The 23,723-nt window shown below is 37.1% G+C and overlaps 4 protein-coding genes across 7 annotated transcripts in view; 2 read left to right on the forward strand and 2 right to left on the reverse strand.

The window, feature by feature from the left end:
• Positions 1 to 2,579: 2,579 nt before the first annotated feature.
• Positions 2,580 to 9,753, reverse strand: LOC103476434 (cytochrome P450 3A40-like). The gene is made up of 13 exons (XM_008428793.3): positions 9,436 to 9,753; positions 9,250 to 9,343; positions 9,020 to 9,069; positions 8,686 to 8,785; positions 7,670 to 7,786; positions 6,357 to 6,442; positions 6,119 to 6,261; positions 5,892 to 6,016; positions 5,716 to 5,800; positions 4,752 to 4,912; positions 4,425 to 4,651; positions 3,109 to 3,271; positions 2,580 to 3,025 (listed from the first exon to the last, which is right to left on the reverse strand). The coding sequence occupies exons 1-13, from the start codon at positions 9,501 to 9,503 to the stop codon at positions 2,951 to 2,953; spliced, it is 1,494 nt and encodes a 497-aa protein (XP_008427015.2). The 5' UTR covers positions 9,504 to 9,753; the 3' UTR covers positions 2,580 to 2,950.
• A 1,686-nt stretch (positions 9,754 to 11,439) lies between these two features.
• On the reverse strand, positions 11,440 to 17,134 carry LOC103476433 (cytochrome P450 3A56-like). The gene is made up of 13 exons (XM_008428792.3): positions 16,856 to 17,134; positions 16,668 to 16,761; positions 16,453 to 16,505; positions 16,113 to 16,212; positions 14,852 to 14,968; positions 14,366 to 14,451; positions 14,121 to 14,263; positions 13,915 to 14,039; positions 13,674 to 13,758; positions 12,425 to 12,585; positions 12,099 to 12,325; positions 11,794 to 11,956; positions 11,440 to 11,718 (listed from the first exon to the last, which is right to left on the reverse strand). The coding sequence occupies exons 1-13, from the start codon at positions 16,921 to 16,923 to the stop codon at positions 11,644 to 11,646; spliced, it is 1,497 nt and encodes a 498-aa protein (XP_008427014.1). The 5' UTR covers positions 16,924 to 17,134; the 3' UTR covers positions 11,440 to 11,643.
• A 432-nt stretch (positions 17,135 to 17,566) lies between these two features.
• On the forward strand, positions 17,567 to 19,671 carry mrpl57 (mitochondrial ribosomal protein L57). The gene is made up of 2 exons (XM_008428791.3): positions 17,567 to 17,729; positions 19,174 to 19,671. The coding sequence occupies exon 2, from the start codon at positions 19,192 to 19,194 to the stop codon at positions 19,501 to 19,503; it is 312 nt and encodes a 103-aa protein (XP_008427013.1). The 5' UTR covers positions 17,567 to 17,729; positions 19,174 to 19,191; the 3' UTR covers positions 19,504 to 19,671.
• A 2,135-nt stretch (positions 19,672 to 21,806) lies between these two features.
• The window catches only part of kcnh1a (potassium voltage-gated channel, subfamily H (eag-related), member 1a), an 81,745-nt gene continuing 79,828 nt past the window's right edge, over positions 21,807 to 23,723 (forward strand). For 2 of the 4 annotated variants that reach the window (XM_081616706.1, XM_008428789.3), the window contains exon 1: positions 21,812 to 22,080. In XM_081616706.1, coding sequence (XP_081472832.1) covers positions 22,008 to 22,080 — 73 coding nt within the window. In that variant the 5' untranslated portion in view covers positions 21,812 to 22,007. Of the gene's footprint in view, positions 22,081 to 23,723 lie in introns of all 4 variants that reach the window. The other 2 variants (XM_081616705.1, XM_008428788.3) reach the window with 2 other exon arrangements.

The raw sequence follows: 23,723 nt of genomic DNA on the forward strand, positions 1-23,723 counted from the left end.
TTTCATCTCGGTGGGAATTTCCTGCAGATAAAAGTAGTTCTGCAGTCGACTTGAGTCAGCCTACCAGACGCCGCTGATGAGTAAAGTTATAGAATCAGCATTTTTTTTTTTTTTTTTTGTATTTTATTTCCAGTGAAACATTTAGTGGTAGCTCAGGTCCTTCCAGACTCGTAAAAAAAAAAAAAAAACAATCTGATTCGTACTGACTCATCAACCAACTCAAAGGAACAATTTTCTTAAGTGTTTAGGAACAAATGTTAAGGCAGTGAGGTGGAGGGATACGTTCTCAGTAGCAGCTGCCATGGTGCCTTTAAACCAGGTACTTTCTTAAGAAACCTATACATTTAGCATATATGACAACTTTTAATAGGTTTTTTTTTTTTTTTTCTAAATCAAAGTAAAATTGAAAGTCACGCTAATGCTGTATGGTAATCTACATAAAAGAAGCAACTTTTTCTTAACTGACCAGAGATCAGTCTGCATCAATTATTTTCCTCCAAAGTATTGATGCCACATCAAATGAAAACACTCTGTACTGATGGGTGTTTTGCAACATATTTTTGATTGTTTTCATTACCACACTGACAAAAAAATAAATAAAATAAAGCTTTACATTTCACAGGAAGGTGCTAATTTTCCTGAATGAGCGATTGGTTTTACCTGCTGCAGGGCGAGTTCTGCTCTGAAGCGAGAGCCGCTGACGTGCTGGACGGACGTTTGCATTGACCGTCGTTTCTGACAAATCCTGTTTTGTTGCATTTCGATTTTTATAAAATTCTGGCCTTTTTTTGTCAGCTTTGTTTATTTTTTGACAAACTCAGGACTCTTAAAGGCTTTGTAGTTTGAATTTTGTTTCTTTTTTTTACACGTTTTGTGTCGTTTCTTTTTCTAAAACAGTAGATGCTCAGTTTTATATTCCACTCTTGGAAAAAACTAACTTTTGTTTACTGTCTGTACTTTTCTGTCTACCTTGATGTGCAGGACTGTCTTTTCAAAACCGATTAGCATCGAGCTAACCTCTGGGCCACATTTTCCTCCACCACCCATAAATACTTGGACACCTTTACAAATGTAGCACCATTTGAAAATTGTCAAATATTATTTTTAAGGGACTGGATTCCTTTCTTCTTTCCAACTCAATCATTTTATTTTCCTTTGTTTTGATGCTCTGGCACCCAGAGTAATTTGGTTATTTTAGGTTTGTTACAAATAAACATCAGTGTTACAGAAGAAAAGGTCATCAAACCAGCAGCTGACTTGGTGTGAGAGGATAAAATCAGAGCTTTATCAATAATGTAACTTCTGTTTTAATGAGGACGCTACTTTGGCGCCCTCTGCTGGAGATTTGTTTTAGAGCTACTGAGGTTTCCTGAAAAGCAATGACTGGTTAGGTGAAATATTTACTTAACATGTTTCTGACAAGATTACGCAAAAAAAAAAAAAAGTTTAAGATGGCTTTGACGTGAATAAAGATTTTCATAAATATGAGTTGTTCACATGAGCGTGAAATTTACTATAAAAGTAAATGTTCCAGAGTAAAATTAGAATTTATTGCACATCAGGAAACCCCAAACAGCTGTTTTATGTTTTTTTTCTCTCTTTTCCGCCCTCCTCCAGAGATTTGAATACAGCCCAACACAGCTGGATCCCATCTGAATATTAAAATAATACCGTATATCACTCCTGTTCTTATGTTGTGATAGTTTAACTGACAATAAATTATACTTTAGTTGCAGAAAAAAATACAATTAAAGCCTTATGTTTTCATTCACATATGTATATGAAATTGACCCGTCTCACTTTTTGTCTCTTGTTTCCAGATCTGCTGAACCTATTAGATTAAAAAAGAGAGAAACTGTCCATCTAGTCACAAGCAGTTGCAGTTTTTGCTTTTTAGTTTAATCAAAATATGGGGCCTATATGTTGACATAAAAGTTTAGTTCACCAATAATCATTTTTCATCAATAATCATTTTATTAAATTTTTTTTAAATAAAAATCACACACATTGCCTTGCAGGAGTGCCAACACTCTTGAGAGTCCGCAACACTGTAATAGAAACAAAGCATTGGGACTGCTTGAAGTGTCAAATGAAAGATTATTGCTATTTATTAATGGTTTTACATATTTAAAGATACCAGTGTTGGCACATGAATTTTTATAATTCCATGAATTATTAAAAATCAATTTTTATGTAATTTTTAAATTTGGATGTTATCTTCAATAACTGAAGAATCTAAATTAGTGAGTTACAACAATTAATTTCCCTTTGGGGTTAATAGTGTTTTTGAATTTGAATTGGGGGAGGGGGAAGCAGGGAAAGAGCTTTATACGACATTCTGAAAATCAAAAAACTTTAGTTTTATGATGTGTGCAACCTAAACATTACATTTTTTATGCAGTAAATATTTTGGATTGGAATGTCCAGATTGTTGTCGAAATGTCTTACAAAAATTAGAAATTTGAAAATGTGATAGTACCCTCTAAGAAAATCTAGTAAACATGTTTGTTCACCTGAAAAAGAATATTTCACATCTAAAATTTTTAAAAATGTATTTATTGCAAGAAAATGTTAAAGCATTGATTTTTTTTTTTTTTTTTTTCCGCTGCGCATTTAAATGTCGTTTGTGTTGCTCATTCACGTCAATGTTCAACATCCATATAAAAGTTTGTGGTTTCAGCTTTGCATATTTTGAAGAAATGCTAGAAATGCAAACATTTTTTGCAAGCCACTGTACACACACACACACACACACACACACACACAATGTGGCCTTCACCTCAAAAATAGCTGCAACATTTTGTCTGTGTCCGGTATTCACTACAGCCGACAAAGATGGACTTTAGAAAGCACAGCCAAGTTACATGATCTCTGAGCAGTGATTGAATTAGGCAAAATTCAGAAGCAATCATCCTTCCAGATTATTAAAAAAAAATGTATAAGTCTTCCATTATAGTTCTCTGGGAACAAACTTCACCACCAGAGGCTTGGTTGGTTGGAACCTCCAGTCAAACTGAATTGGGACCTGAAGACGGAAACAGACGGAAATGAAACGCTGACATGGCAACAGAGCAGAACGACTGAATTGTTGCAGGCTGTCGGTCTTACCAAGGTGTCGCTGCAGGTTTCCACAGAGTACTTCTGCAGGATGCGCACGATGACCATCTTCATGACCAGGTTGGCGAATCGCATCCCGACACAGTTACGAGGGCCGAGTCCGAACGGCATGTACGCGTACGGGTTCAGATCATTCTCATTCTCCTTACTGAACCTGCAGAGACCAGATTAAAGTGTCTGTTACATTTTATTTATTTTTTTTGTCTTCTTGCAATTGAGGGTTTTTTTTTTCTAAGATGTCAGGAACAATAAAACAGTAACTGCTTTTGCATTAACCATAAATTTGTGCAATTTGAAATCAAATATAAACTTTCTTAATGGAAACAAGTAGGGTTGGATAATATAAATTCTAGGATATTTATAAATTCCCCCCAACCCCCGCCTCGGAAAGCATCGATTTTTCATCCGCAAGTATCGATACGTTGAATCATAGGGGTCCATAGGCTTATAGAGTCTTTTTAACATGTCTGGTTTGTGGTGGTGTAGCAGCAAGACTCCGCCTCCCCCAGTCTCATGCTTCAGCTTGTACTTGGAGTGCACATTATAAACTACACACCAGTTTTTAAATTGTGTCAATAGGCCAAGTAAAACAGGAGTTATACTAAATTAAGTAAACCATATTTTTCCGAATGTCAAAGAAATGTCAAAATCAGGCTTTTCCGGTTATGTGAAAGGGAATGAGCTTCCAAACGTAAAAAACGAAACATTTAATTTCATTGTTTTTGGAAATCTCAAATCTTGAATAAATAATTACGGGCTGTATTTTGTTGCTAAGAAACGAAGTAAAGTTGCGCAAGTATCCGTGAAAGGGAAGCGGAACGGAATAACGGTGTGAACGGAGCCGCAGAAAAAGCAGTGAGATCGCGAAATTGATGCAAAGTTTATATCGGAGCGATCGGTGGCATACACTTCGTAATTTGTATTTAGCTTGGTGGTTTCTGTTCTGTATATAAAGGATGAACACACAGCGGAGATCTGTTTTGATCTCCGCTGCAATGGAAGACGAAGAAGAAGAATCCGCAGCGCAGTGAGGATTTCCATGTTGACGATGGCTGATCGATCATTCTTATTAGCAACTGACAAAGAGTATCAGAGACCGAGTGTGTGATCGATGAGATCCTTGCAGTCTGAGGCAGCTTCTCAGAGATAAAAGCAGGGGAATGGCAGCGCTGCGCAGCTGCAAGGAGTCGATCACTATGGGGTGAGGCGGAGCCACTCCCCCTGCAGCTAGTAGTAAACGGCTTACAGCCACAGCTAACTCCGGGAATTAGCCGTGGAAACGCAGCTGGTGTTCTCTTTAAAAGTACCTCTCTGGTTTGAAGAGTTCAGGTGAGCTCCAGTACCGTGGGTCCGTGTGCAACAAATGCACTGGGATTCCAACTAACGTTCCCTCTGGGATGGTGATGCCATTAATCTCCATCGTCTTCTTGCATACCCTCTCAAGTCGAGGCGCACTGGGAAGTATTCGGTGCGACTCACACAAAACCTGGTCCAGGTACTCCAGACTATTAAGGTCATCATAGGAAATGGAAGCCTGGATGCAGCAGAGTAAGTTGGATGTAAATAAACGCCCTAAAACTCAGGGATTAAGTAAAATAAAAAACTATATATTAAAAATTAAAGTGTCAATCTACATTATTCTGTAGGCGGTCGTCGATTTCTTTCTGCAGCGTCCGCATGATATCAGGGTAGAGTGCCAGGTTATAAAGGAGGAACGACAGGGTTGTGCTGGTTGTCTCGAAGCCAGCGAAGATGAATATCGTGGCCTGGGACAGGATCTCGTGCTCAGTCAGACCTGCAACCAGACACACTGATGTGAGTTATTCATCTGCTTCAGATTATTTCTGCTCAATAAGCAACAAATGATGCCTTGATCCACAACAAGTTCATGAAGGGATAAAAACCAAAAGGCATCGATTGACATTTATTAGTTTGACAAGGTTACGAAGCCATTTTCTAATTCGCCCAGTGAATCATAATTCACAAATGTGGGGGCGGACATGGAACATGGCAAACCTCCAAAGTTGGACAGTTACTGAAAAAGTGATTCTTCATGAAGAGAGCTGCAGATTTCATTTGTTATAGTTAAGGTAAAGAGGTTGTGGAAATTTTTTTTAAATGGCATGCATGGGAGAGCTTCAAGACAAAAACTACTGCTGATCAAAAAATAGACAAAAATAAATATCTATCCCAGAGTAAACAAATAAAAAAAAAAAAAACAAGTTTGGACCTTTTTGTCATGTTATTTCTAACATCAAATAACTAACAACACTTAAGAAGAATACCATACCAACAGTCAGACATGGTGGAGGTAGTGTGATAGTAGTGTAATATTGATAAAAAAATTTTTTAAAAGTACGGTACTCGTTCCACTTTCATATTTTTTTCACTTGTAAAATCTTCCAGTAGTGATTTAAAAGAAGCTCCTATATCTTGCTGAAAAGTTATTTTTAAATTACTTCACTTGACATAAGACAAAACTCAAGATATTTGTACCAAAACCTTGCCCCATCCCCCCCACTTTTTTGTGTTATTAGTGGACCTTTTGACTGTAGTTTAAATTTCAGCCCCGGTCATTCACTGTCAGTGAAAACAGACCTTTACTTGGTTGCTCATGTTCGCTCTTTATGTCACTTTCTGGGATCTCACTCTGAATCATCACCTGCAGGAAGTCTCCACGAGTCTGGATTTACATAGAACATATTTACCTACACGTACTAATGTTTGTTGTTTTTTTACACCATAGGAGATGTTGACAGCAAATCAACACTTACCGATACCTCTGCACTATGCTGCTCTTTAAATTTCTTAACGATGTTGTGAAGAAAGTTCAAATTGGATGAGGGCAGGACCTCAACCTTGAAGAGCTTCAGGAGGTAACGACCAAAAGGAAAGATCGCTAAAAAGACACAAAAAAAAGTCAACAAATGACAATAGACAATATGTTATAGTCGTATTAAATGAAATGCTCGACCAACAAAGAGGGAAGAGGGTGGCGTACAAGAGAGAAAAATCGGCAAGAAGTTGATTTTCATAATCTTCTGCATGTGAACTATAACAGGGTCTTCGGGGTTATTGATGGAGTCCGTCTCCACGCTGAATGAGGCGCTGGTCACCACGTCCAAACTGTATGGCGAAACGAGTCTGAAAAGGAAGAAAGAAGTAAAGGCTTGTGTTGTTATTCGTTTGGGGAGGATCGGTTCAAAATCAGGAGGAATACAACGGATCAAAACACTTACTGTTTGGCAAGAACGGGCTCATCCAGGTTCATTTTTCCCAGCTTCACAATGAGTCGATCTGCAAAGCGAGCAACCAAGGGAAAAACCTTCAGGGAGAAAAAAAAGAAAGTTAAAACTGTATCTAGCCGTGAATTGCTACACCTGGGTGTTTCTGTCACTACTTAAACCTCTGCAGAATGTGAATGTAGCCAGCAGGTGGCGCCCTTTGTAAGCTTTGAAAACAAAATTCATTCAGTAAAGATTTTACTGTAAGTTTCACACCATGCAGCACAGCAGCTTGTTATCAATAAACACGGTTTGAAGATAAGTGATCAACTGGGTCAAAGGGAAGCATCCGTGAGGAAAGCATGTGACTTTGTGTTTACTCAAAATAACCAATGAGATTTACACAGATCTTCTACAAAAGTGATACAGCGACTCTGAATACAATAGGTAGCTTTACGGATCAATTTTTCACTGAATACATGAAATACATGGATACAAGTCCAGATCTGGGCAAATATCCTTCATGACCAGTTTGGCGGAGATCGGACAACGTTTAAATGAGTTTTCATCAAATGTCATTAAATCCATATTCAATTACCTCGACCTCGAATGAAGAGAAAAGGTGTTTCTTATTCATTCTGTGGCCATTTGTGTGACATTTGTAGTTTTCATGTTTTTTCTCAATTGTTGTCATGTCTCCAAGTTATTCATCCTACATGCACACAGAGAACCTCGATCGAAACTGCAGCTGTAGTACAAAATGACCGACTTCCTCCTTGTTGCAGACCTTTTCGCGACACGCAGATGTAGATAAAATTTATTTTTCTCATTAAAATGTGAAATGTTGACAGACTTTTAAAAAATCTAAATTGTGCACTGTGGAACTTTTTTTCCTTCATTGCCCTTAAAACGCCTATATTTTGACAAGTCTTAATGCATCTTAATGCATTTGTAAAATTTTAAAAGAGATGTGTACACTTACAAATATTTGATAAAAAAAAATAGTACCCAAGTAAAAGTTAAAAGTGCAGAGCTGTAAAACTATTAAAAGTACCAAAAAGTTACTCAAGAAAATGTAACTTGAGTAACTGTAACTAGTTACTGACCCCCTTTTCTTAAAGGAGATACTAGTAGGAACAGTTCCCGATAAAATTGTTATCATATTCTATTTTTGAACTATTTTTATCGTTCACTTTGATATTGGTTTTTTTTACGGTAAACACATTAGTTTCAGTACATTTCCATTAATGTTATTAACATAGACCAGAGATGTGTCAATAAAGAAAAGCAAACGGTAGAAGTTGGTTAACAACATTGTAGATCTTGACCTGCTTAAGTCTTCCGCTGGTGAAACATGGAGATATGGTGCTGCGAATTCGCTTCCACTGTTCATCCTTCACCGCTGTGATTGCATCATACAGAGGTCCACTGTCTTCAAAGAAAACCTGGAAACGGACAAAACAGCAGGACATGCTTAGACTTTACACAGACGGTACAGTTTCTTTTTTACTCAGAAACAATTAATCTCATTTCCTAAGAATACGAGCGCTTTATGGTTAAAGAGTGCTGCGGGGACATTTAAGAGATTCAGGTTTCATTGTGTTTCATTGGGGCGACTGTGGGAAGAGTAGTTGTCCTGTGATTGGAAGGTTGTAGGTTCAATTCCAGCTTCCTCCTGCCTCATGTTGATGTGCCCTTGGGCAAGGCACTTCACCCGAACCTGCCTACCGATCTGCGTATCTGTGTATGAATGCGAATGGGTGAATGCGACTCGTAGACTGACGAGTAAAGCGCTTTCAGTGGTCAAAATGAATGGAAAAAGCACTAAGTTCAGTCCATTTACCATTGTTACACTCCCAGCCCGTAATATTCCCAGTGAATCAGAGTCTTACTTCTTCTTGCATCAGATGGTGGGAGTGTTTTGGATGTAATCCTTCTTCAGTCTTCCTTTTTCACTCAGAAACAATTAATCTCATTTATTAAGAATATGAACTCTTTATGGTTAAAGGGTGCAGCAGAGGACATTTAAGACATTCAGGTTTTATTGTTGCACTCCCACCCCTGACGAGGTGAAAGTGTAATATTCCCAGGTTTCGTCACATCAGTGAATCAGAGCCTTACTTCCTCTTAAATCAGATGATGGGAGTGTTTTGGATGTAATCCTTCTTAAATCTTTGGAACAGGTTTCCTGTAAACCTTGCCAGAAATTCCAGAAAATCTAAATCTTCTGAATGAAACACTTTCCCCCAAAGTTCAAGACATGGAAATTCATCAGGTGGATATAATTTTATTTGTAAACAGCTGCCAAATTAAATTATTGCCCCACGATAAATAATTATCTCACCCTGCGGTTTGTAAATGCAGTGTAGCACTCCTTCACCAAGATGGCTTTTATCATCTCAGGGTCTGCAACCATCAACACAGGTCTTCGTCCCTCAAACAAACTGAAAAAAAGGAGGAATATTACAGAAAATACGGGCTACTAAAGTTTTATCAGTATGAATTGACAACGAAATACCGTAAAACAGTTTTAACATTAAGACAGCTTGATTATTCAGAATGTCAATAGAGCAAAAGCATTAATAAAAAGGTTTGGCTTTTGTTTGCATATTTTTGCTAACTATTTACTGAAATAAGAGTCTCTCAGTGGAAGCAGTAGTAGTTCTTCCTCAACTCACCCCCAGACATCCCCAAACTTGGACTTGTTGTCACGGTCAAACTGAAGTCCCTGCAGGGAGACATAGAAACATTAAAGAGGAGCCGAAATAGCTGAAAATAAAACATATTCGCTTCTGGTGAAAAACGGACATTGCAAAAAAAAAAAAAAAAAGATTCTCGTTTCTCATATTGAACTGCTTGTATAATTAATGTCTCTAAAAGAGTCGTCTCGGTTCGCTTAGGCTAATACCTTTCTGATACCCAACAGGGTTCCAATAAAAGGCAGAGGTCTCGGTCCGGATACGCCAAGCTTTTTGAAAAATCTGTATGGCCAGATTCCATACCTTATGTTCAAAAAGAGAAAGAAAGATGCGACGTAGTAAGTTTTCTTTTTCGTACATGGTAAACAATATAAGAGCAGGGTACAAATACTCACAGTAATAAGAGAGTGACAGCAAGAACCACTAAAGTCCATGTAGTCGCGGAAAACAGCAGGAAATCCATTTTCTCCTCTCTGTATTACTGAAACCTGGGAAATGCTGTCAACAAGCTCTGTAAAAGCCTCCCTGTACCGGGAGGAGTCTTGAAACACGACACATTATGATAACTTTCTGCTCCAACCAATCTTTCCCAACAAATAATCTCTTTATGAAATTTAAACTACGTCCAATTCTGTTTTAAGGATTTTGAGATATGATATTAAAGCGGGTTGCTTTGAGATCACGTACCCTTCTTGCTGCAGGGTAAAGCAATGGGAGTCTTGGCTCTTTTCACGGATCCGAATAAATTGGCTCAGCTCACCAAGATGGGTCTTTCGAAAGACCCATCTCTTTCAGCTCTCAAACGGTCTCTTTATTTCTAAGTTTTAAGACCACCTTTTTGCTATGAACATGTACGAACATAAGTAGTGCCGTTACTTTATAATTTTTTTTAAATTATGTAAATTATGGGTTTGTTTTGTTCGTTTTTCGTCTGAGTCGGTTCTATGAATCAGCACATAGAACCGACTCAGTCATACAGTCATAGCTTTAGCTAGGAGTTTATAGCCAAAACAATAACGAAACACAAAGGCAAGTGAACTGTTAACATTTTTTATTAATGTGTATGCTTCTCTTCCCGCCCTTTACCGTAATAACCATTTTACCCTTGAAATAATCATTGTCACTGACAAGCAGACCATTTTTATTAAACGAACTAACAATCGTAAATGTTCAGAGTCCTTAGACTGCCATGTGTAATGTAAAACAGACATGTATGCGATTTTATATTTTCTTTTTGTGCTTTCTTTAAGAAATACTATTTGGTGTACCCACAATTTATTTGTGCAATAATTAAAAGACAATAAAAGTAAGAAACCCTTTGCACTGAAATTGAAAAACCAAATATGTTCCTAAATAAAATGTATGGAAAAAAGCTTACTGACAACCTCCTTACAACTGTATTGAGTAAAATATATAAGGACGGTTTTGTCATCTTCTGCCATTCAGATTTTGTGTTTAAAACTTATCTAAAAATATAGAAACAAAATGTTGCCACTAAAGATAAAAATCCAGTGGTTTATTTTTATATTAAAAACTTTAGAGCAGTGGCATAAATAAGTATGAATTTCCACTATCAGACTGGAAAAGAAAAATACAGAGGAATGAAGAGACAAATTGTACTTTGTGTCTATTTTAGTTGATGCCTTTCGTTTTTATCAATTCTTATGCTTTATTCTTCACTTTCAGGTGAATTTTTCTGTTTTAGTGCATAAAAAGCATGTGGTAATGTGTAATGTGGTAATTCTAATTCTTGTTATTCATCACAAGAAGAATAAAAATAAAGTAGATAAGCTAGTGTTGGTTGATGAAGAATAGATGCAGGTTAGCAACTTTTGATTTCATTTTTTACTTTAACATATATCTTTGGTTATTGCCTTATCCCTTATTTCTCCTGTGGGAGACAGTTAGTAGCACCCCAGCTACTAACTGGGGTAGTAGCTGGGGTGCTACTACCCCAGTTATATTATATATAATATATTATATATAATATATATAATATATTATTATATATTATATATAATAATATATAATATTATTATTATAATATAAAAATTGTAATAATATAATTTTTATAATAATAAAAATTATTATTATAAAAATAATAATAATAATAATAATATATATATATACATATATATATAATTATTATTATTATAATAATTATATATATATATATATATATATATATATATATATATATATATATATATATATAATTTTTATAATTATAATTTTTATTATTATTATTTTTTTTTTCACACTGCTGAATGAACAAGATTTATACTTGCACAGGAAGTTAAATGAGGGCGAACAAATTGTAACTGCATATTTCCAACTAACAGCAGCAATGACAATGAACTGCTTGATCAGGTAGGTGAAGACAAAAACACCAGTGAGAGTTTCTGCAGGTCAACAATCTGTTTTTAAGTTTTAATGTCAGGTAAAAATAGAGAATAAAGACAGTATAAAAGTAGACTGAAATAATTACACATTCAAATTGATCAGTGTTAAACAGTACAGAACTTTGCACAGGAAGAATAATACAGGCCCATCAAAAATAAATTATATTTGATGAGAAGGCCAGAAGTTTGAAGTAATTGCAATTACAGTTCTCTGGGAACAAACTTCAGCTTCACAGGTTTGGTTGGTTGGAACTTCCAGTCAAACTGAATTGGGACCTGAAGACGGAAACAGATGGAAATGAAACGCTGACATGATAACAGAGCAGAACGACTGAATTATTACAGGCTTACCATGGTGTCTGCGCACGTTTCCACAGAGTACTTCTGCAGGATGCGCACGATGATCATCTTCATGACCAGGATGGCGTATCGCATCCCGACACAGTTACGAGGGCCGAGTCCGAACGGCATGTATGCGTACGGGTTCAGATCATTCTCATTCTCCTTACTGAACCTGCAGGGACCAGATTAAAGTTTCCAGTTATGAAGTCGAAAATAATGATAATTTAAAAAAAAATCTAAAACAATAATTCAGTTTTGAGAAAATTGCTTTCTTTCTCATATATCAGTACCAATCCCTGTGTTCTGTAATTTACCTCTCTGGTTTGAAGCTTTCAGGTGAGCTCCAGTACCGTGGGTCCATGTGCAGCAAATGCACTGGAATCCCAACTAACGTTCCCTCTGGGATGGTCAGACCGTTAAGCTGCATCGTTTTTTTGCATGTCCTCTCAAGTCGAGCCGCGGTGGGAACCATACGCTGCGACTCACAAAACACCTGTTCTAGGTACTCCATGCCGTTCAGGTCCTCGTAGGAAATGGGAGCCTGGATCCGTCAAAGAAAGTTGGATGTAAATAAGGAAGGCATGCACAAAAATTCTAGCAACTGTTGGATTCAAAAAGCCAGCATGTCAAAGTAAATTACATTTTTCTTCAGACAGCCGTCGATTTCTTTTTGCAGTGTCCGCATGACTTCAGGATTTGTGGCCAGGTTGTGAAGGGTGTAAGACAGAGTGGCGCTGGTCGTCTCGAAGCCACCGAAGATGAACGTCAGAGCCTGGGAAAGGATCTCGTGCTCAGTCAAACCTGCAATAAGAAACATTGATGCACCTTAATAAAACATAACTTCATCACAGAGTTTATATCAGTTACTCAATTCAAACTTTTTTGAATTAATATATGGAGGTGTTACACACTTTGTGTTGTACACATTGTGCAGATTAAATGTTTTCTTTTGTTTTGGTTCCCATAAATTAACTTTTCAAGCATATAGTAATTCACTGATATGTGTTTTATTTAAGCTTTCCTACTGTTTGATATTTTTACCATTGTCAATACGATGGGGCAACTATTTTGTTGTCTTACTTGCACCAACATTTTTATATTTCTATATGCATTTACAGTCACACTTATAGTTTAGTATTTTTTCTGTGTACTCCAGTGGCCAAGCAACAACATTCTGTTGATAAATTTCCTCTGTGCCATGGCAATAAAGTAAGTCTATGTCTAAGTATATTAGCTTGCAGAACTAAAGCATTGCCCTGCATAAAAACATGATGGTTTTCTTGAACATTGCAGATTTGATTCTACATAGCTTGTAGGAAGTGTCTCCTGAAAACTGGCAGTTGAGTTTGAGTCCATCTTCGGCCTGAAACGATCCAGCTAACTCATCTGTATTAATACAAGACCTTGTTGCTGTGCCACTTCCTCTTTGCAGGTGTCTGGGTCAAAGTGGAGCTCTGTATCTGATGGACAGCTGGTATATATTGGTCAGTGCAGGTTGACTTTCAGTCTCCCATGTCTCTGAGACTAAAACACTTTGTATTTCTGAGGCATATAAAAAAAAAGAAATAATTCTACATTTCCAAGGTAGAAAGATGATTTTTAGAGTTGGTGCTTCATTGTTACGTCTTACTCTGAGAGACATGTATGATTATTTGTATTGCACTGAAAGTAGTTAACCATTAATAGTATTATTACATTTATGACCGTAGACTACTCCAACTTTCTGTTAATTATTTCCCTTCTCCTCGTTTGTCATATTATCCTTTGACATTTGTTGTAGATGGGACCTGAGAACTCACGTTGCTCGTTATTTAACACAGAAGACTTTAAAAAATGTGATACAAATCATTTTAATGTAAAATAAGACTTTGTTTCTGTGACTTTCAGACCTTTACTGGGTTGCTCATGTTCGCTCTTTATGTCGGATTCTGGGATCTCACTCCGGATCATCACCTGCAGGAAGTCTCCCCGAGTCTGGATAGGAAACAGAAATTGTTGAAAGTTTCGCATAAATAAATCATTTTAGCGTTTTCAGAGTGTGTTCATGTGAGCAAACAGCTTGGACTATTTTATTATCTTTATTTGAAATAAACCCGTCACCTTTCTAAAACTTTTCCAGTCAGCCCTTACCGAATCCTCTTTGATGTGCTGGTCTTTAAATTTCTTAATGATGTCGTAGAAAAAGTCCACGCTGGACTTGGGCATGAACTCAACTTTGAAGAGTTTCAGCAGGTGGCGACCAAAGGGGAAAATCGCTAAGAAGGCAGAGTGAAACTGGTAAATTTAAAAAAGCGTGACTTGTTCAAGCGATACTAGCAGGTAATGAGTTGACTTACCCATAAAGATAAAAGGCCAAAACCTGAAGTTCATGATCTTCTGCATTTGAGCATGAACAGGATCGTTGGGGTTGTTGATGGAGTCGATCTCCACGCTGAAGGAAGCGCTGGTCACCACGTCCAAACTGAACGGTGCAACCAATCTGAGAGAGAGAAAAATAAAAGCCAAGAGGTAGGAGCTCGCAATGTTTGTTTAAAATAAATAAAAATGTCCATAATCTGACAATATAACGGCTGCGACATACTTCTTGACATCAATGGACCCATTCAAATCTGTTTGTCCAAGTTTTTGCATGAATCTGTCTGCGAATTGAACAACCAAAGGGAAAACCTGTGGAAGAAAGAGACACAAATAAATAAGTGAGGTTCAGTTTGTTTTGTCTATTTTTACAGAAAACACCTTAATTGTTTTCTGATCGATCTAAGTTTCCCACATCTAAAACACTCAAAGCAGTGAGCCTTGAGGACCAGCGTTGGAAAAACACCGATCTGAGTAATAGCTTGTCATCTATGTTCAGTGTATTTCTAATTATATCTTAAATGAATTTTGACCGCAAAAATTACATCTCCAGATGTCTCTAATCTAGTTTTGCCAAATTATTATTTGCTTTCAAACCCTGATTGTCTCTAGATGAAAGCGTTAAAAAATGTAGTAATGGGTAATTAAATGAGTTACGTGTGGGGGAAACACAGGGCAGAGGTGATTTACGAGCAGCACTGTAGATCCTGACCTGCTTAAGTCTTCCACTGGTGAAACATGGAGATATTGTGGCGCGAATTCGTTTCCACCTTTCATCCTTCACTGCTGTGATTGCATCGTCCATAGGCCCGCCATCTCCGATGATAATCTGTAAACGGACGAAGCCTCTGCTCAGCATTGGCACTTCTCCAGTCTCGTGACTCTTTTCCACTGTAGCCTTTTATGCGTCACCACACTTTACTTAGATGGAATAATTATTCCAGTTTCAGCTGACGATGCAGATTCTGGACATTGTGTAACTTAATCAAAAACTTTTTTTTTTTTTTTTGAACTCCAGAATCATTTCAACTAACTGGACTAAATAAGAAATGTGTCAATTTGGTTTTAAATTTGTCATTCATGTCACCTGACTGCTAACAGCCTTCCCATTTTTCTCCATGTGCCAAAAAAAACAATAAAGAATAATTTCAGGTTTTCAATATCTATCAATCACAATCATCAAAACTAAAAGGAAAAAAAAAGGCTTGGAATATTTCACAGAAAGTTGAATCTGTGTAATACATAAACTTCACTTCCTGAACAGAATAACCAGAAATATTTAAGTTTTTCCACATTATTCTCTTTTTCTGATACACCTAGAGAAACTGTACCGACTGTAAGACTTCATGTTGTTTTTTAGGGTGTTTCTATACCACACCAGTATAACTACAATCAGACTAACATCGGGGCTATTACCAGGTCAACTGTGAAAGACAGTTTCCTGTTTTTGTACCCTGAGCTGCCCTGGTTATGACCAGTAGATGACTTTATTGTACACACAAATATTAGCATTAAATATAGAACAGGAGATATTCGTTTAACTAGCAAGACCATGACAAGTGTTGCTTTGAATTTATGTGCAGCAGAGACAGGAACACTCTTACACTCCTTAGTGTGACATTGTTACACTACAGGTTTCGACAGGTCAGTAAAATGGACTTTTACTTCCTGTTGCATCAGATGTTGTGGCTGTGTGGGTGGGATTTGGTTGTGACCCCTTTCAAATCCTTAAGACAGGTTTAATAAACCTTGACAAATTTTGAGAAACACCTCAAAATCCAAACCTTTTCAATGACATGTATTCCTCAAAATTGTGACGTTAATTTTGTGTTTTCAGGTGGATTTAATGTTGATTTTAATCATAGCAAACAGCAATTAATAGCCAGTTTTATAAGACTGTCAGCTGAAGGTATCACTTCCCTAAAAATGAAGTTGAAAACGCTGGATTTCCATGGTTTCATGCAGCATCTCACCCTGCGGTTTGTAAATGCAGTGTAGCACTCCTTCACCAAGATGCTTTTTATTATCTCAGGGTCAGCAACCATCAGTAGTGGGGTTTTCCCCTCGTACAAACTAAAAAATGGGGAAAGAAAACAAGATTGCAAGCTTACTTCTGATAAAGTACAGGTCTGTGACAAAGCATGCATTTCAGCTCAAATTCATAGTATAACATTGCGAAACAGAATCTTAAATAATTGATAAACAATGTCCATGCCACTGGATTAAAAAGCTTTTCAAGTAATCTGAGTTCAGCGCCGAAACATTCACGAACTGCTCCATAAATAAACAAACTTCATTTTTTTGTCTACTCACCCCCAAATATCCCCATACTTGGCTTGGCATTCCCGGTCAAAAGTAAGTAGTCCCTGAAGAAGATAATTACAGTACATGGTTGTAAAGAAAAGCTCCAGTTTTTTTTTTTTTCTTAGAGCAATCAATGTTTGCCTTCAGAAGAATGGAACGTAATAAACCATAAAACTCATCAGCACTTTCATTCTTAATTTTCCTGTTGTTGTTTTAGGCATTACCTTTGAGAAACCCATCAGATTTCCAGCAAAAGGCAGGGGTCTCGGTCCAGATACCCCTATCTTTTTGAAAAACCTATGCGGCCAGATTCCATATCTAATGTCCAAAACAGAGAAAAAGAAAGAGACAGAAGGAATGAGACTCTTTTCCTGGACTGTTAAGGAAACATACAATACTGCAGAGTACTTACAGTAGTAACAGAGTGACAGCCAGAGCCACTAAAGTCCATGTTGTTGCTGAAAACATCAGGAAATCCATGTTCTCTTCTTTCAGAATGAAACATGCAGGAGAGAGGTCCAACAAGCTGTTTTTTAAAGCCACGATTGAGGGGAGGAGTCATGAAACTGAGGATTACGTCATTCTTACCTTTCTTCCTTTGCTTTATTGCCTGGTTTTATTCTATTTTAATTTTATTCGTTTCGATGTATAGTTTTGCTTCAAACCAATACATTATTAATATGCATCTTAAAATGATCTTCCTCAGCAGGTTCATCCCTTACAAATATAGGCTCAAATACCAATTAAGTAATATTACATGTTTACACAATTTTTCCTAAATCTTTATGTATGTTTATTAAAAAAAAGTTCTTTTTTAATTAATTAATTTTTTTTATTATTATTATTTTTTCTTAATTTGTGTTTGAACCTTCTCCTGCGCCGTACCGAAAAGGGAATTTAGGCTCTTTTTTATAGATCGGAATCATTTATCTCTGCTCACTAGAAAAAGAGCCGATTATTTCGGTTCCCTAATGACTGTCATTTATTGCGTTATTAAAAATAAAATTTTGGTATATTTATATGAACAAATGTATGCAAAACAAATTTCGAGTTAATCATGTGAAAAGTCATATTTATTTGAACGTTGCATTCACTTCGTCGTTCATTTGAATGAATCAACACATCGAGCCGACTCGGTTTCCAGCGACACGCCGCTGCTCCGGAAATATTACAAATGACCCCTGAAGCTAGCTAGCCGTCACATTTTTGATGTTGGCTTGTCTTTAATTCTGGCCGTGTTTCTACCTCAATGTCGAAGATTTGACTGTATTCAACTCTTGTTGAAGGTGGGGGAAATAACACAATTGTCTCTTACAGTTTGGTTTCTGCTTTGAGTTTTAAGTGATTCTGTTTTAGTTTGTCCTTGTTGCTGCTAATTCAGCTTCAGCTTGTAGCTTAGACAGACTGTTAAAATGCTAACGCTGTTTTCTCCAGCTGTTTTGCGTTAGTTTTATGCGAAACGTCATACAAAACTGTGCGAGCTGCGTAAATATTTTATTTCTTCCTATCTTCTGCCCTTTCCCACGATAACCCTCCTAAACTTCAAGATAAAGTCAAAATTTTTAACCACGCTATCTTCCTGTTGTAAAATGATCATCATTGTGACTCAGTGTGCAAAGGGCAGCTTTTAGTAAAATAATAAATTAGCTAGATTTATTGCATTAGGAGTGAGACTTTTGACGTGAGTTTTGTTATATATATATTTTTGTTTCAATAATAAGAAACGGTGCTACTGTTCAGTTCTAGTTTGAACAATTAATGTGTGTAATGTGTTTACATCAGTAAAACAAATGCTAAACTCCAAAACCAGAAAGCAGTGATGGCTAGATACGTTTTGATGAAGCTTCAGGCAGCAAATCAAACTGTCATACTGTGTTGGTAAAATTTTTTGCACGCCTATCTTTCCATTAAACTTATTATTATTCTTATTACAGAGAATAGACCTTATTTTCATTATCCTGGGAGGCACAACAAGATGGAGCATGCTCCCACTCAGTCCCACAGAAATTAAAATTAAAAAAAGACAAAAATAGCAGAAAGAGGTACTTTTCTTAAATTGTGCGACATATGAAATATACACTGATTTTATAAAATGCATGCAAAGAAATATACTAGTAAAGTCCTGGTTATTTCCAACAGAATGAAACGCATGTCGAATCAAGGTTCACCGAATTTACCCCTATTACTTGGAACATGCTACTGAGCTTTGGTTCAAGTGTCCTAAACAAGAACTGATGCAAAATAAGTCAAGACTGGCATAAATTAGTAAAATTAGTAAAATTCAGCAATAAGTCTGACGGGAAATAAGGATCATTAATCTAACTCCAGTGTGTTCTTTTAAGTTTAAGAGGCTGCAAAGTGTCTTATAGTATTATGAAAATCAAAGTACTGAACATTGCACAGCAGCAAGATGATTAGCATTAAATAATATTTGTATTTATATTTTGTAGTTTTTTTTTCTTGTACTTGCATTGCTTCCTCTGATTTGGACTGCTTGCCAATTATTGAATAACCTGCTTTATTACTGCAGTTATATGTAGTGTACTGGTAAACTACATAATAATTTCAAAAATACTGATTTCAAAGGAGCAGCAGAGGAAAAGAAAAAAACAAAACAAAAAAACAATTCAACCAGTTAAAGTAGTCCAAACCAATAATGTGAAGGTTTGCGGAGTTTTATCCTTATCAAAAATTGTTTTCAGATGTTTTTAACGGCTCTCGTTGTTGCAGGTCGGATAATCTGCCGCCATGTTCCTCACCCTCATGCTGCTGCGCAAAGGTATTCCTGGGAAGCAGTGGATCGGGAAGCACCGCCGCCCGCGGCAGATCACGTGGCAGATGAAAAGCAAGATGGTGAACCACCTGAAGCGCGAGGCTGAGAACGAGTACTGGCTCAGCCGGCCGTACCTGACGAAGGAGCAGGAGGTCGGCCACGCCGCCGAGCGCAGGGCCCAAACCTGGCTGCAGATCAAGGCGGCCAACTTCGCCAACTTTCCCGAACACAAACGCATAACGGATCACCTGAGTCATCTGAGGATCAAGAAGACGTGGTCGAGTTAATGCCAGCGACAGATATTTTTTTTTAAACGCAAAGACTGGTTTTCTCAACAAAATGTTTGTTTCCTGATTGATGTCAATCGGGCTATTTCGTCTGAAAAGATGTGAAAGATGTTGTCTGTCTAAGACACTGCTCATGTGTGATTGTGGTAATAAAAAAATGAAGTCACAGGTCGTTGTGGAATTTGTCCTCGTTATATTAAAACTGCCCAACATTTGTATTTTAGTCTTTATTTAAAAATTAAAGTTCAGTTGCATTGATTCAGCCGTCGTCTTTAAAGATCAAAGTTCAAGTATTTTGGAACCATTTCAGAAATTATTTAGCTCAGTCTCAATTATATAACTATAAAAATGGGACTAATTTACTTTTAAATCATATGGCTTTCATTTTCATCCAGAGTTTATGCGTTGGTTGGAATCTGAACCAGTGAATTTTATTATTTTAAACGCATTGCTGTGATGAAACTGCTTTTATGGCACGAGTTAAACAACCCGTCTGATAAAGCCTTGCCTTCTTGTGAGAACTGCAATATAAGGGAAGAGGTTGTAATTTAGGCCATGCTTGTTGCCATTTAAGGACCGACTGCAAGTGAACGCCACACGAGGCAAACATTGATTTGAAGTACAACTTACCTTGGTATGGACATACTCAGTAACCTGCTTAGCTTTACTTTGACTTCCGATGCAAAGGTCACGCTGCTTACATGGACTTCAGTCAAAGTGTGTTTTATAAAAAATGAGTGAAAACAAGCAATCATATAATGTAAAAACTTTGGAAGCACACTTTACATTCTGAAGTAAAATGTGTCAGTGTACAGAAAGAGGTCAAAGCAAATATTACATTAAAAAAACTTTATATTAACTGTATAAACTGAAAAATGTTTAAGGATCAGCTTTCCTTTGAATTCCTGCACTAAGGTCTAGCTGTACTACCCTGTTCTTATAATTAATGTCTGGAATTAAGCATAATTAAGATTTCTGAAGAAACAATCGTAAGGTAAGGTAATTTTATTTATATAGCACATTTTCAGCAACAAGGCGAACTTGATCTCATTGAGAATCCAGTCGACCCCCTTCAAAAGGATCTCCTTGGTTTTGTACCAGTCGCCACACTTCAGTGCCCCGTTTAGCCTCCAGTCATGACGGCCATAACTAGCATGTGCAATATTTGCTGTACATGCTAGTTATTGCTAAAAGTTGATTTATACTTAAATCAATTTTTATCTTCAAAATTTACATTTGGAAACCGGTTTCCCTTTTTTAAAAAAAGGAAAATCAAAATCATAGATACAGTATTCATATTCAATGAAAACTTTGTATTTTTGGAAGTCTGAAAAAATACAAAGTTTTGTATTTTTTGAAAATTACAAAACTTTGTATTTTATTATTAGACATTAGGCAGTAGGTTATATACACTGCTCAAAAAAATAAAGGGAACACTTAAACAACACAATATAACTCCAAGTAAATCAAACTTCTGTGAAATCAAACTGTCCACTTAGGAAGCAACACTGATTGACAACGGGGACCCTCGTCAGGTCAATCAGTGTTGCTTCCTAAGTGGACAGTTTGATTTCACAGAAGTTTGATTTACTTGGAGTTATATTGTGTTGTTTAAGTGTTCCCTTTATTTTTTTGAGCAGTATATTTTTCACAGTGATCGTGCCATCCCCTTTTGAATTGTACCCTGGGCAAGTGCCCAGAAGAAAAAAAAACAGGTGTATGTTTGCTTGTTTGTTTAATGTGTATTTGAATGGGGACAAGTGTTTGGTATATGTAATACCAAGCACTACAACGCTTATAGCGTTAGCTAATGCTACAGCTTCTTTTGAATGCTGCCCTGGGTAATAGAGTCACAGAGCAACTGTATTTGTTTTGATATTAAATAACGAGCTGAACAGCAATTAGGTGAGCTGTGAAAGAAATAGAGCGACTCACAACAAAAGTTGCTAAATACAAAATGCACTCCACACTTTACAGAATTTTATATGCACAAAGAGGACAAACACATTCATTTATTCCAACATATTTAAATTACTTTCATTACAACTCAATAAAATATATTGAAGCTTGTGGTTGTAAATAATAATAATTAAAAAAAAAAAACATTCAGAGGTGTAAATTTTATTTATTTATTTATTTATTTTTTGCAGATCCGGCAGATGGCGCTCCTGGACCTCCCAGGCTCGGCTCGGCTCGCAGGCTTGCCCCTCCTGCACAGTGCAGTGCGGTGCGTCCCGGTCTTGTTTTCCACTCCTGCATGATGAGGCGGTGCGTGAGGCGCCAACGCATCCCACCGGGCTGAGGAGGAGGAGGTGGAGGAGGTGGAGGAGGAGGAGGAGGAGGAGGCTAACGAAGCAGAGCAGACAGCTCCTGTCCGCGAAACGCACGCAGCTCCTTCAATAAAAGAAAGAAAGAAAGAAAAACACACACAGGAGAAAGCATGAAGAGCAGCGAGGCACCGAGGGGTACATTTTCATCTGCAGAGGACTGAGTGAAGCCGCAGCATGGCGGGGGGGCGGAGGGGACTTGTGGCCCCCCAGAATACTTTTTTGGAGAATATTGTGAGACGGTCGAACGGTAAGGATGATGATCACTATGACGGCAGACTAACCTGCAAGGTGTGAGCAAATGTCTCAGTGTAGCCAGAAATTGTTAGACAGCATCAAATAAACACACAACGACGGGAAACACGAGGCTACTTAGTTGCACAGAATCTGATTTCTTTATTTTAAAAAAGGAGGGAAAAAAGTTATAAGAGAAAACTATTGAAGTGTGTCTAGCTCTTGTTAATGTAATAATATATTTTCAGAATTTTTTTCTTAATTTTTTTTTTTTTTTTAAAGCATCAGTTTTAGTCCCTGCAGTGCAAGCAGAGAGCAGAGACACCAGGTCACTGAAATCATTACATTGATTACATAAGACCAGTGGAAGTCTCTGCTGAGAAACGTATGGACCAGATAAGGACGGAGAGGGATTTCCACCAGCGAGAGGAAAACCTTAAAAGATGCTGATTTTCTTGTAGCATGCAGAGAGATGCATGGGGAGTGGGAGGAGGGGGAGGGGGGGGTCATCACCATCATCATCATCCAGGGTGCAGTTTGAAACTCAACTTAAGCCCTTGTTGCAAATGCCTCAAGCTGTTAAGAGGATTTAACATCCAGCTTTAACTAAACAACAGATTCTGCTCATCCAGGCAGAACAAAAAAAAAAACAAACAAAAAAAAAACTGTGGTTTTTGTAGAATGCTGCTGATTGTCAAAGTAGAACACAGGGCTGTGATTAAACAAGCAATTACAGACTTTGTTTAAGGATTAAACAGATTCAGATTAAACCCTCTTCAAGGTAATCACAGTTTTATTCACAAAGCATAAATTAAAAAAAATATATCTTAAACGGAAGGGTGATTTTTGTATCCATTTCTAGCTTGAACAAAAGAAAGAAAAATGAAGTTTTGTTTTTTTTTCCTGATAGAAAATAGATAATCCATCACACTGGACACAGAAGTGTATTGTGAAAATTGGAAGCTCTGTGCATTGTTTCCTGTCACCCTTTGGCCTTTATTAGATGAAATAGAAAGTGGCAGTGTGAGCTGGAGAGGTGTAACACTGAGCAGTGATCTGTGAAACCGAAGCAGGGATGCTAGTGTGGTTTTGCGTGCGAGTCACAATGTATGTATGTAAGTACATGTATGTATGTATGTACACATCCCATGGTCGCAGCTATATCTGTCAGAGGAAGTTATAATTTCGTCAAAAGCAAACCCTTCATTTAAAAAGACGTCTGCATTAAAACGTACGATGGCGGAAAACAAACATCTTACCAAATATTAAAAAGATAAATCCAAACTTTAAGAAAAAAAAATCCATTCTTATGACCTTGTGGTTATTGATTAGTAAGCAGTTTATTGCTAGAAACAAACCAACGAAGAAGAAGAAGAAATAAAAAAACATAGATCTTTAAATCTGCAGGATGCCACCGGGACAGTGGTGGGTGGGAGCTCATAAACAATGAAGGAACTCGTCCTTTTATGTAACCTTTTGCTGCTAAATAAGCAACTCCTCACAACTGCCTAGACATATTGATTTTTACATTCCTGGCCGGTAGTTTGTCTCTTACCACTAATTAAAAATGGCTACAAATCTTTGGCTCTACGGAGAACTTTTGGACTGTAGCTCACGAATAACAGAAATGATAAGTGAACGACTTCCTTTCAACTCAGA

The sequence above is a fragment of the Poecilia reticulata genome, chromosome 15 (assembly GCF_904066995.2).
Source record: "Poecilia reticulata chromosome 15, P_reticulata-male-v2, whole genome shotgun sequence".
In the NCBI taxonomy this organism is placed as follows: Eukaryota; Metazoa; Chordata; class Actinopteri; order Cyprinodontiformes; family Poeciliidae; genus Poecilia; species Poecilia reticulata.